At 35.6% G+C, this 14,044-nt stretch overlaps 2 protein-coding genes across 3 annotated transcripts; both read right to left on the bottom strand.

The window, feature by feature from the left end:
- Positions 1–3,970: 3,970 nt before the first annotated feature.
- Positions 3,971–5,323, bottom strand: LOC120182503. Its single transcript, XM_039187472.1, has 4 exons — positions 4,930–5,323; positions 4,291–4,399; positions 4,138–4,189; positions 3,971–3,994 (listed from the first exon to the last, which is right to left on the bottom strand). Exons 1-4 carry the CDS (start codon positions 5,321–5,323, stop codon positions 3,971–3,973), a joined length of 579 nt encoding a protein of 192 aa, XP_039043403.1.
- Positions 5,324–9,419: 4,096 nt separating this feature from the next.
- On the bottom strand, positions 9,420–13,618 carry LOC120182489 (caffeoylshikimate esterase-like). Of its 2 annotated transcripts, none has more exons than XM_039187460.1 (9): positions 13,535–13,618; positions 13,239–13,415; positions 12,781–12,810; positions 12,228–12,354; positions 11,991–12,137; positions 10,614–10,744; positions 10,392–10,529; positions 10,073–10,171; positions 9,420–9,786 (listed from the first exon to the last, which is right to left on the bottom strand). In XM_039187460.1, the coding sequence occupies exons 2-9, from the start codon at positions 13,380–13,382 to the stop codon at positions 9,562–9,564; spliced, it is 1,041 nt and encodes a 346-aa protein (XP_039043391.1). In that variant the 5' UTR covers positions 13,383–13,415; positions 13,535–13,618; the 3' UTR covers positions 9,420–9,561. The 2 variants fall into 2 exon arrangements, with proteins under 2 accessions (XP_039043391.1, XP_039043392.1); XM_039187461.1 differs by having other exon boundaries at positions 13,239–13,399; positions 13,517–13,580.
- Positions 13,619–14,044: the final 426 nt, after the last annotated feature.

Genomic DNA, 14,044 nt, shown 5'->3' with positions numbered 1-14,044 from the left:
AACACTTTTGATTGCATTCTTTGCTATTAGTTAGAGGAGTTTATGATTCTTAGTGAAAATTAATTATATGTTCAAATTATGTTTAAAGATAGATTTGATTGATTGAACATGATTAATTTTCAATATATGAGTTACCAATACCACTAGAGCTAATTAATATAGCATTTTGAGTGTCTTAAACGGTTTTTTGACATTTTTTGCATAATGCATCGATGCACTATCTAGTGCATCGATGCATCCTTTGAATATGCATCGATACATCATGAAGATGAATCGATGCACTCCTTGAATGTGTATCGATGCACTATGCTGTGCATCGATACACTCGTCGTGATTTAGGTTTAAATTCTCAAAAACCTTCATTTTGCCTAAAACCTAAAAACCTCTTAAACTCGCCGTTCATTTTCCTTCATCACTCCTAATCTCCATATTTCTTCGAATCAACATATTCTTATCAGATTTCATCTATTTTTCTTCATACAATCCTGCTACAATCATCAAACTCGTGCAAAACATCACTACATTCAACTCAATCCGAAATTTCAAGGTAAATTTTTCTAAAACCCATGTTTTATTAATTTTTGAACATAGGACTAATTTTGATTAGTTCTAGGATGAACATTACATCGGGCATTGATTGTTTAGTGTTTAGATACTAAATTTTACAACCAATTTCATTAAAAACACTCAATTTTTTCAAAATTATTTTTGAATTTCGAAATTAAATATATATATATATATATATATTCAAAAATTAATGGTTTAATTATTGTTTTTGATTCAATTATGTTGTTTTCATGAAAACTATTCATATTATGATCTTCAAACATAATTTTTTTAAAAATAAATTTTCAAAACTTTTCCCATTAGGATTCGGTTTAGAGAACCTTGAAATATTGCGGACTCAATTGAGTTTTGGGATTGATTGAATTGCATATATGTGTTTTCAATATGCAGGTTACCTATCCTTAAACCATGTCAAACCCTAAACGACCTAGGTCATCTTCGAGTCGATCAAACCGTCTTCATATTCCTCCTCCACCACAAAATCCAAACCCAAACGAACCCGAGTTAACCATTCTTAACTCTTGCTTTAACCAACCCGTTCGTCTTAGAGTTGAATTATATGATAGGTTCGTTAGTCATTTTCAATCCTACAAAATTTGAGAGGAACATATCCCTTCCATTCGAGCAATGGAAGATATTAACTTTACATATATCTTCCTGTTCTTCGTTCTTGGAAATTTGATAAGTTGTGCAAAATTAAGCCCATTGTTTATCAACAATTAGTTCGTATTTTTTACTCAAATACGATATGTGTTCAAAATGCTAGTCAAACCGCAACCATAGGCATACGATCCTATCTCTTAGGAGAAGTCATTTTTATCAATTAAAAAACAATTGCTGATGTTTTCGGTTTAGACGATGATGGAATAGATAATGAAAAGGATCTTCTGGCTACTCCTTATAAGTCTAATGATAGTGTTAGTACCTTACGAACTCATCACGATCGTTTCCTTCATTTGATGATCTCTTGGTGGTTTAGACCATCCGGAGGTAGGTACTCCAAACTTAGAGTCATAGATTTATGGTGGATACATTGTATCCAACATAATAAGAAAATTAATTAGCCAAAAATTATCTTTGGTGAGCTTGTTGATACCGTAAACATCATTCCTTCCAAAAATGTTGAAACTTTAGTTTACGGGTGTCTTCTTTCTAATATATTTATCCGACTATGGCTTAAGGTCTCGGTTGACATTCCCATGCCTCTCCAAAACCAAATCAACCTAACCTCCTTAAAGAAAGCTGAATAGAAGCAAGATAAGGAAACATGTCAATGGGAATATAGACCCACTGAGCAAACTCCGGGAGCTAGTTCTTCACGAGCTCCTCTTGTACCTAGCTCTTCTCGTGCTCCACCTACACCTGCACCAACTACGGACGATGATCCAGAGTTTCAACAGCTTATGCAAGATATTGACGATCACGTACCAGACGATGAGCCAGCACCGAAACCAGCACATCAAGAGGAACAAATGCCTCCATATTTTCGATCATTTATGGAGTTATTTGATCTGAGGTTTGCTTCCATGGAATCTCAACTGACTGAGTTTTAACGGGAGATGCGTGAACATATGGATGCTCTCACATTTGAAGTGCGAGCACATTATCCTCCTCCCGATCCTCCTATGGACGACTAGACATTGCCTTGCTTTTGCTTTTGTGGATTTAGAACTTATTGTTTTAACATTTTGAATCTTTGTGGATTGTTTATGTTGTTTGGATGTTTAACTTTGAATGCTTGAACTTATATATTTGGTTTTTGAACTTATATTGGTTTATTAGATTTTTGTAACATTTAGCTTATGACCAATTTTACCATTTCACATTCGTTTATTATGAATATTGAATTATGAAACTAATGGCTAACCTTTCCCTTGATTGTGATCTTAGCAGCTTACGCTATATTTACAAATATCAATTGGATATGTTTTTCAAAAATATTTTTTAAAAACATTTTATAGAGTCTTTTTGATTTAACAAAAAGGGGGAGAAGTAAGATGAATTATAGTAAGAGGGTGTAATAAAATTGATTTCAAAAATAATTTTCATAGAAAATCTTAAATTTACTCAATTGTTTTGTTATATCAAAAAGGGGGAATTGTTGAAAACATTTTGATGTTTCGATATAACAAAGTAAGTTAAATGAATTTTAAGATTTTACAAATGATTTTCTAAGTATATTCGATACAATTATTCGAATATGAAAATATTACTCCAAGCCTTTCAAAGTTTAATTTCAATCCTTACTAAAGTGTAAAATTGTGTTTTATACTTAAAATATTTTTGAAACAATTTTCAAAAAGTATTTCGAACAAAAAACGAGCCAAAAATAAAATTTGTGAAGGGATGCACCGATGCACACACCATTTCGAATGCATTTTATGCATCGATGCACTGCCATGCATCAATGCACTTAGGGTTTTATGAAAACATCGAATGCATTTTATGCATCGATGCACTCCAGGCTTGTTTAAAACATCGAATGCATTTTATGCATCGATGCACTCCAGGCTTGTTTAAAACATCGAATGCATTTTATGAAGCGATGCACTATTAGTTCACCGATGAACTAAGTGTTCCAACGGTCGAAATATTTGAATTTTACACTTGATGCATCGATGCACCTTGACTATGCATCGATGCACACACGTTCCCAACTGATTTTATTAATTGTTTTCACACGATAATGACTCTATTAACTCCACTATTGATCCCCAACGTTCAGAAATAATCCAAGGAGTATTTAAACAAGCTTAGAAGCCATTGATCAAGAACAAGAAACAAGAATCAAGAGAGAATCAAAGAGAAAGCATCAAACCTCAAGTTTGAGTATTTTCAAGCCTATTTCATTCAATATTCATCTTTTCTTTCAAGAACACTTATTGTACTCAATTGTATTATTCTTGAGTGTTCTTTCTTTGTTCTAAAATTGTGCAAACATCTTTCCTTGTGAGGATTTTCTTGTAAGTTTGCAAAATTTGTATTGTTCTCTTTGGGAGAGAGTGTTCTCAAGAATTTGGGGTATAGTTCTTGAGGGATTTGTAAGGTTACTCTTTGTCCTCAAAAGAAAGATAAATTAGTGAATTTGTGGAAAATCCTTAGTGTGGATAGCTAAGGTAGTGGACGTAGACTTTTGTTGAGAAAGTCGAACCACTCTAAATCGCTGTGCAAATATTTTCAATTTTCTGCAAAAGCTTCCACCAAAATTTTTATTGCCAATTCACCCCCTTCTTGGCCAATTCCTTCGATCGATTAACTCAACACTCATATTTTAGATTGTTAAACGTGTAAATATTAGAGGCTATTTTTGACATTATGTCATTAATGTTTTTTGGATAAGTAAAATTCATTCATCCAAAAAGAAACAGGCAAGCTGCAATACAACGTATCCCCTATACAATCTCTATGCAATTACATCAACCCCAAGCTGTACACAATTACATATTTATAGTATCTAATTTGTTCATATGTGATCTATACATTTTAATTCTCACAGCATCCTTAATCCTACTTATAATAGTATCAATCGAGCGAGGCAGACCTTAAGTAGATGAACCAGAAGAGACTTACCTTTGAGATTTTGTAACAACCATTGAAGGTTATCACACCAGCATAAGGGCTCCTGCACAAGGCCACAGGAGAGAATGACAACATGCCATATGCTCTTCGCAAAGACACATTAAGAAAAAAAGGTGATCACGAGACTCAATACCAATATTACACATTCCACAGGAGGTATCCGCAGCCAAACCAGACCTTGCAAGCCTATCCTTTGTAGGCAGCCTATCCAAAATTTCCATCCAAGAGATCAAAGAGAACTTAGGAATGTGGCCTGGAAACCACACAAGACGATGTCAGCTGACCTTCCCGAGTCTACTTCGAATGTTGTCCCATATCCAACCAACTTTAATTTGAGCCCAATTACTGCTAAAGCAAAATAGCCTCCAAGCCTCACTTCTTAGCTTAAGCAATTTAGCCAGAATCCAGCTGAAGTGAATATTGCAATCAACATTCCAAAAGTCAGCAGTCCTAAAACATTACGCATTAATCCATGCAATCCAGAGTGAGCCTTCTCCTGCTAAAATTTTCTTTATAAGTAATAAGCAGTAGGCTTTGCTCCAATCCAAAAAGTTCTTTAGCCCCAAGCCTCCTTCACATTTCAAGGAGAAAATCTGGCTCCAGCTAACCCGAGCACCCCTAGCTGGGATGTCACCCCCTTTCCAAAAAAAACATCATACAAAGCTTCTCAATATCCCTGATCACCCCTTTAGGCAGAACAAGCTGTCTGCTCCAATAGCTAAAGATGCTAAACAACACATCTTTAATGAGCTGAAGTCTGCCACCAAAACTCAATTTTTTTACTTGACCATTTGCTAAGCTTCTCCTTAATTTTAATCACCAGAGCAGAGCAGTCATTCCCTGTGAGTTTCCTAGTTACCAAAGGTACACCAAGATACCTAACAGGGAGTTTCCCAACTTTAAACCCAGTACCAGAATGAATATGCTCAAGGACAAGGTCAGATACACCACAAGCATAAAGCTCAGTTTTCATGTCATTAAGTCTAAGGCCAGAAAGCTCATAGAAGACCTCTAAGGTGCTTAATACACCCACCACATCATCAAGGGATCCATGGAAAAAGTCCAACAGGTCATCAGCAAAACAAAGATGGGTGAGAGAAATCCTTTTGCATTTGGGGTGATATTTAAATATACCATTTTTGGAAGCAACATCTAATAAGGGGGATAGTACATTCATGGCTAAAATAAAAAGGTAAGGGGAAATAAGATCCCATTGCCTAACCCCTATAGCACCATTAAATTAACCTACCAGACTTCCATTCAATGAAATTGAATATTTAGGGGAGGTGGCACAAGTCTTTACCCATCCACAAAATTTAGTAGGCAGCCCCATAGCTTCAAGCACAACCATAAAAAAGTCACAGTTCACAGAGTCAAAGGCTTTTTGTAAATCAATCTTGATGGCACACCTAGGAGAAAGACTCTTCCTAGAGTAACCCTTGACAATTTCCTGAGCTAACAAAGTATTGTCAGTAATATTTCTACCCTTGACAAAAGCAGTGTGACTAGGTGAAATCATACCAGGAAAAATTGGGACAATCTAGTAGTGAGGATTTTAGTGATGGTTTTATAGACCACAAAACAACAAGAAATTGGTCTAAAATCTTTGGCCATGCAAGCATTTAATAACTTTGGAACTAAGACAATTGAGGTAGCATTAAAAGCTGGCAACAAGAAAGAGGAATGGAAGAAATACCTAATTGTAGTAAGGAAATCACTACCAACCACTTCTCAGGCAGCCTTAAAAAACCAAGAGGAGAAACTATCAAGCCCAGGACTTTTCCCATTACCTTGCCTAAACAAAGCATCCTTTATTTCTTTGTCATCCACGTCTTTGGAAAGAACATCCCCAACATCTACTGGTAAAGAGAAATTTAACAAGTTTCTCAAGTAGTCCATAGTAGAACCCTTTACTGCTGGATCAACAATACAAATGAGGTTAGTGAAGAAGTTCACTAACTTAGCAGCCATTCATCAAAAGAGTCCAAGAATTGCCCACTTTCACTCATTAAAACTTTTATGGCATTCCTCTTTTTATTTGACTCAACTCTTTGATGAAAAAATTTAGTGTTGAGATCACCTTGCTTTAACCAGTGCACTTTAGCCTTCTGCTTGTAGAATTCAGACTCAACTACCTCCAAATCCACCAGCTCAACATAAATTCTTTCCTCATCCTCCATACTTCTGTGATCAATGTGGTTCAAATTATGCAGCTGGATTCTTTCATAGTCTGTTCTCTTGCTGAGAACTCTGTTAGAGATGTCAGAGAATTGATACTTGTTAAGTTCCTCCAGTCTAGGCTTTAGCCTTTTCAACTTGAGGAACAAGCACTGCATAGGTTACCAACACACTGCTCTAGCCAAGAGTCCTTAACAATTCTTAAAAAGTCATCACTAGTCATCCAACAATTAAAAAACTTAAAAGGCTTAGGCCTCCTAGCCAAAGCACCCCTATGAGTCCAAAGTACACCTAACCAATGATCTGAGACACCTTGAGCCATATATTTAGCAAACGAATCCGGGTAGTCAATCAACCATTGAGGGTTGATCAGGATTCTGTCTAATTTACGGGCTAAAAAGCCCACATCCGCCTGTTAGACAAGGTGAAAGTGGGCCCTAGGTATGGATGATCCATGAGGTCCAAATCCTGTAGGCAGTCTTGAAGATCCTCCATGTCAGAAGAACTGTACAAACCCAGATTCAAAAAATCAGAACTTTCTTCTGCTCTTTGGATAATATTAAAATCACCCCCAACTACCCAATAAGCAGAGCCAACCATACCTTCTAGATTCTTTAGATGGTTTCATAGTTCTCTTCTGACCAAGCCACTATTACTAGCATAAACAGCTGTGATCAGAGTTCTATGACCATTGACAGAACCATCAATGGTAAGGGACTGGTCACTACAACTTTTAATAGAAAACCCCAAGTTCTTCCTCCACAACAACCAAATTCTACCACCCTCAGCATAGTCATAGTTATCAGCCATGTTCCATTCTTCAGAGAAAACATTGAAAATCTTACCAGAGTTAAGCCTTCTAATTCGAGTTTCTAATAAACATATAACATCCACATCCAATTTAACCAACCTACTGAACACCTTACCCAGCTTAAGAGGATTATTAATTCCTCTTACATTCCAAAAGCTTATTAGCATCAAACATTAACTGAACCCACACACCAACTCCCACATTTACACTACACTTTACTTTATTAACATGGTCTCTCTTTTGGGTTTTAATTTTATTAAGGAGAGCAACAACCCCCATAGAAGCCACTTGATCCTTCATCGGACCATCAATAACACCACCACCAGCCAGAGCTTTAAATTTACTAGAGGAGCCCATATTATCTTTATTCCTGCCTCTAACCTTTTTCTTATGAGCCACATAGTCTTGTAGGGAGGGAAAATCATTCTTAGGACTTGCATCCTCCTGCAGGGAATGTAGAGTTACTTCCTCTACTAAAGCAGAACAAAGCTTACTGTCAAGACCAGTAACCTCCTGATTCACATCAGTCTCCTCATTAAGAACTAACAATTCACCACCAGAAGAGTTAGAGATATTCAGTTCAGCACCAGAAGAACTAAAGGTTCCAGTTTCGTACTAGTAGATGCAACATCCTATGCAAGGCCATCAGAGATCTCTTGAAGAGCTAAAACATAAATTTCCTCAGTAGGGCCAACCTATAGCTATGAACTCATATTACCCACACCAGAAATAGGGTTAACAACACTTGAGGAACCAGTATGAAGAAATGCCTTCTCAAAGGGTACATTCAGATTAACAGTTATATCTACACCTTTCTCATCACCTAGCTCAGAAGGATTGATATCTTTCCTTCTCCAAATCTGTATCTCTTTCCTCACAGAAACCTTCTGAACCTCGGCACATTTATTTTCCAAATGACCAAAGGATTTACAAGAAGAGCAAAATTTTGGCAGCCAAGGCACAACCACTTTAACCCTCGCAATAGTGTTATCCTTCAGGACTACTTGAACCTCATCAGGAATCTCAGAACCAGTAGAAATTTTGATACATACTTTAGCATATTCTAACCTCTCCCTAGAAGTAGTGACAGAATCCATGTATAAAGGATTTCCCAGGACACTGGAAATATAACTAAGTCCCATTTTAGTGTATAATTCTAGTGGGACATAATAAAGCTGAACCCAAACATGCATGTGAGATAAATCGAAGTCTAGCTTCTGCATGCTTGGCTCCCACTTCCTTAGCACCAGAGGTTTATTCTGGATATGCCATGGTCCATTCTCAAGGACCCAATCCCTTAAAGAAGCATTCGCAAACAAAAATACATAGAGGTTAGCACCAGCTAGACTAACCTTTACTGGAGAAAACTTCCCCCAAAGTGAGCCAATTATCTGTTTCATCGAGGCAAAATTAGGTACATCACCTATGAATTGACCCACGATCGTAGTATTCTACTCAGCACTACCCTCCTCAATCACCGATAATGGTGGCTTAACAGTAGCAGAACCGTCGATAAACTCAGGAGGGAAGAAACCGAGAGAATGTTCTTCCATCCCCAAAAAGAGTTTCCTCCAATCAAGCTTCGAAACCTCGAATCCATGCAATTAACCGTAGAATTAGCCAGTATACATCCAAAATCAGAAGACCCATAACACAATTGGAATCAGATAAGAAGATCCAGATGCACATTAAACCTGCTAACATGCACCTCGAGAGACCTCATTTCCTCTCTGTCATAAACCTTTCATCTATCTTTAAACAAATATTACTTGTATTTGTCATTAAAATTTTTTAGCAACCTTCTCTCTTTCACTATTGGATCCAACGATGAATAAGCAACCTTTACCCAAAATTAAAGGATCCAACGGCTAGGATTTTAACGGCTAGGATTTTAAAAAGCCACCAAAAGTTGTCTTTGGTCAAATGAATTATTTACTTCTTGGATGATTAATGATCAAGTCCTAAGTCCAAACATTAATACCCCAACGATTCGTAATATTTTTAGTTAGTATCATAAAGTAATATCTATTTGAAAGATTCTTAACGATTTGATAATGAACGTTCAAACATCACTATAAACATCATCCTTGAATCTAAAATCTCTAGAAATAACAATAATCTCTTTAATCAATAAAATCGTCTAATTCATATAACACTCGGTAATTCTCTAATAACGATATATATAGTATAGTGTATGGATCCGCATTATATCAAGCTAGGAAAGGTAACGATTTCATGGTTTTATGAAGAATAAAACGTTAATGGCCAAAAATATTTTTAAAAAAATGTCCAAATATCAATCTGAAATCTTGAATTTAAACAAATCCATGGCACCCTTATTCCAGTTTAATGGTAAGCATTGTATCTTAGTCCATTTATTGAACCCTCTTTTGTGTGTATATATATATATATATATGAAATAGAGGTTAGCATGCAGTATAACTGGTATGTTTATCAAGCCAAGAAACTATGTCACTAGACACTCTAAGAATCATATCATCTGGTTCACCTTCATGAAGAGAATGGCCAGCATTCTCGTATATAATAATGTTCTTGTCAGAGCTGCTTGCTTTCTCGTACAACGCTCTGCTAACAGATGGGTCCGTAACGATGTCGTTCTCTCCATGCAAGATCAGTATTGGAATTGAAACCTGAAATCATAAATTCAAACCCAGAATCGAAACTGGGTTTATAACATATTCCGAGCTAATCATACTATTGTTTAAAGAAAAATAAGGTATCCAAGAGCTATATCATCCTACATATTTCTCCAAGTACAAAGTAGGAAGAATCACTGACCGAGACAACGAAAGGGAAAAGAAAAATGGGATAAGATTAGTATTTCTTTGTAACAATGTCCTCCCCATGCAAGATTAATTTCGTTCCGAAACGTAGGTAACAAAATTTACTAGAGCGAAAGGGAAAAGGAAACTCGACCTTCTCCAAATTTTGTTCTATCTCAGCAGTGATTCTCAACAACTCCAGAGCAGTCCGCAAGCGTGGTTTGTCCTTGTAAGCAATAACATTATAGGGTGACTGTATTGGCAGAAAAAAATGAGAACTGAATATCTATAATAGAAGTTTTGGTTATTTATTCGAGCAAATACTATAATGCGGAGAGATGAAATGATCCATAGGGATAACGAACTGCATAAAATGTCATAGCTATGCTCTTAAGCATCGTAGAGACACCGTTAATATCGGTGATATTTTCCATAAACATTAACATACTCCGAATCATTCCGTAGGAACGAACCAGTTTTCTCTTCTTAACGTCTCTAAATGCCGCCTCCGCCAAATCCTTCTGCGGGACTAACTTCTGTTTCGGAAGAATATTAGCCACACCGATCAGAATTTGCTTCAGTATCCAGGATGGAACCAAGTCGTCAGCTATCTAAATGAACAACTCCTATCGATAGAGGTAATAAAAAAGAACGTGTGAACAAAATCCTGAAAATGTTTATGCTCAGAACTATACTTTGCACATAGGAGCAACAAGAATGGCACCACTCCAGGCATTAGGTTGCTTTAGGTGCATCTTCAGAGCTACGGCTCCACCCATGGACTCCCCAAAGAGGAAGGATGGAAGAGTCCAAAAATTAGGATCTTCTGCAATTGAATTAAACAAATGTAGACATTAAACGCAGTCCCGAAATCAAGCAAAACAAAGGGAGCAAGTCTTCCTTCAAATAAAATTCTGAACAGAAACATCATCATTGATAAATAATTTATAAAAGAAAAATGAACTTGCAAAAGAAATAGAAAAACTGAACCTTCTTATGTATTAAGAGTATCACAACAAGAGAACTAAAAGAAAATCCCAGTTAATTTTTACTGATGGTATGGCAAATTTTAATAACAATAATGATGTTTACAAAGATAAAATAACAATCTTCCAATTCAACTTCTGAAGGCTGAAAGTTTAATGATCTTCTACTTGATTTGATAGAGTAGAAAGGTCGACATAGTTCTTGAAATTGATTTCTCTAGTCTCTACCGTCAAAGTCATAAGCTCCCTCTGGTCTCTTCTTTCGAGGAAGATTCAATTAGATTCTTGCTTGCACAATTGAAGTGAAATGAGAGGACAGAAAAGGAATATTGAAAAACAGAAGGTGGATGTGGAATTTCTTCAACTCAATATGAAAAGAATAGAGAAGTCAGACAACAACTATGTGAGTGCGATTTACACCTGAATATAAATTTTGATCACGCAACTTATACTGATTACAAATAGGAAAATGTGAAAGAACATGAAAGTTTAAGAAAATTTTAGTAATAAATCCACTAACAAAAGATCAAATATCTATCATCATTTTTTTATGTTCTATTATTTTCTTATTCAAGTTGAGAAGTTTGTTTTCCGTTGTCAGCAAAGCATTTCGGTGCTTTACCATGGTATATGACTGCCATATCAGTGCCTTCTGCGTCTTCATTTTGTATCACAGTCAAACTCTACCCCATGGAGTGCTGAACCCAATAGCAACAATTGTCATATACATAAGGTCAATGCACATCTTTTAGACGTAACTTTTAATTGAGAAACCATGCATGAAGCATAATTTCATCTTTTTCCAAGTTCTAGGGGTGATAATTACTATTAGGTGATTCATGACATTTGAATATTAACAGCAATGTAGAACAAAAATCATTAAGGATCATATATTGCCAATAACTCGCACAAAAAAAGTGTAATAAACTATATCCCCATATCAAGCTACTTGATATCAAGGATATCAACGGATTTTCCTATCTAGGGGAACCTGAGGCTATCTAAGAAAAAGATTGTAGCAAACCGAGAAGTTCTACGGGAAGATGCAAAAATAATATCATTAGGGCTTAGGCGGAAAAAGCAAACCTTTAATTTTGCTGTATTGCTCAATGACATCATCCACAAGACTATCAAAGCTGTGAATATAGCAATGAAGACCTTCAGACAGGCCAAATCCAGGGTAATCCATTGCATAAACTCCATATCCACATGATGCCAATTTCCTGGCAATTCCTGCCACAATGTCAAACGATAATTAGGTCCCATTACAACATTCGCGAAACTACAAAAAAGGTCATTAGTTACTAGTTCTGAACTACATGCCTTCAGTGAAAAATGTGCAAGTGTCTCCATAACCATGACAAAAGAACACCATTGCCTTGGGGTGGGACTTCTCTGGAAGCCAACGTTTTGTGAAAATTTCCAATCCCCTGGAATTCACCTCATATGACTATACCACAAAATTAAAAAATATTAAGTGATTATGAAGTAGACTATAGCCAATGCAATGAATCGGAAATGAAACATTGGCAAAAAAGACGACTTATGTAAGAACTCCATCAATTGTGTCTAAGAACGAAAAGGAAAGCATCTGCAAAAGCAAAATCATAGGCATATTTACACTGGAGAGATCTTTTAGAAAGAAAAAAGCTTTCAGGTTGCAGAAGGTAATTCTTTCTTAAGGATAATCTGGTGGCTTTTCAGTCGATATCAACTCAACTGAACAGCAAAAATCTTGGCAAGGTCTTTACTAAAAGAAATTCATTTGAATTTGGAAGTTCTTAAGCATTCAAAATGAGGTCAAAGAAGAGGGGCTCTAGCAAACAAGAGCCTAAGCAAATACCAAAGCGAAAAGTGCAAGTTCAAAGCTTTTTACCTCCTTTATCTTCAGTCCATTTGGAGGTGTCTGTCAAAACAAAGTAGACCAATCAACATTTACGTAACAACCATTCAAATGAAAAAAGTATCTATTCGGCTTATCAAACCAAAAAGTAATTGATATGAAAATTCTGTTCCCAAATTGACAATGTGTTTAATCATTCTAATAATTACCCAATTTGCTTGAATTTAAAGTATTATTTTTTCACTCAAACTAATCAACTTAACTGAATCCCCTTACCTATCAGTAAAAAGCATCAGATAATAAAATGAAATAATGCCCACAAACAATCCTACTTATAACTTAATTCATTTTAACTATACACCAACTCAACCAAATCCTCTAGACAGAATCAATGAAACTCAAATGAAAGAACCAAAAACAAAAAAGAAAACCCAAGTGAACGAAACCCATCTCGAAGTCGTTTTATGAGAATGAAGTTGGAAAGCAATGACCTTGAACAAAATATGATCAATTCCAAGTTGAATATGCTTAAAGGCTTCCCTGGCTCTCCTTTTAGCAGGTGCTTCATCCATGTTAGCATCCAAAATCTTTTGCAACTCGTCATCCACCCCTTGATGCTTCAGGGGCTTAGCCATTACTCTGCTTTTCTCTCCACTTCAACAAAACCCCTTCCACCAAAACAAATTTTCTCTCTTTTTAGATACCCATTCCTTCGTTTTAATGGAAAAAAGTAAAAAAATAATAATAATAAAGTTTTTCCTTTTTTGGCTTTGGTTTCTAGAATTACCGTCAAAAGGATGGCTCCGGAACAAGTTTGAAGATTTCAAAGCCATGTGGATTTTTATCTTTGAAAGAGAGTAAAGAGGAATGAGCAAATGAAATGATTACGTAACGTCAGCAAACAAAATTACAGAAGGGGAGTGTAGAGATTCTCTGTGGTTTTTCTTTATGAGAGAAGAAACGTCCATAAAACAGAACACTAGAATTATAGCGATAAAAAGGATAAAATGTACCATCACCCTATGAAATATGTTATTTGTATTGAGTTATTTTTAAAGTATTTTTTGAGATGTTTAAATTTTTAAAAGTTTAAATTATTATTTTATTCATTTTAAATTTTTAATTCCGTTAAAAAAATATAATGGTAAATTATATATTTAGTCATTCAGTTATTCTCGTAGTTATACTTTGATCACCCAATTATATATATATTTTTTAAAAAATCACCATTAAACTTAAGTTTTTTATTTTATTTTGATCATCCAATTCGATTCGATTTGATTTATTTTTTACATTT

Source organism: Hibiscus syriacus, unplaced genomic scaffold, assembly GCF_006381635.1.
Source record: "Hibiscus syriacus cultivar Baekdansim isolate YM2019G1 unplaced genomic scaffold, ASM638163v2 tig00112673_pilon, whole genome shotgun sequence".
NCBI lineage: Eukaryota > Viridiplantae > Streptophyta > Magnoliopsida > Malvales > Malvaceae > Hibiscus > Hibiscus syriacus.
The sequence above is the reverse complement of the archived record's forward strand: the minus strand, read 5'-3'. Positions and strand labels throughout refer to the sequence as shown.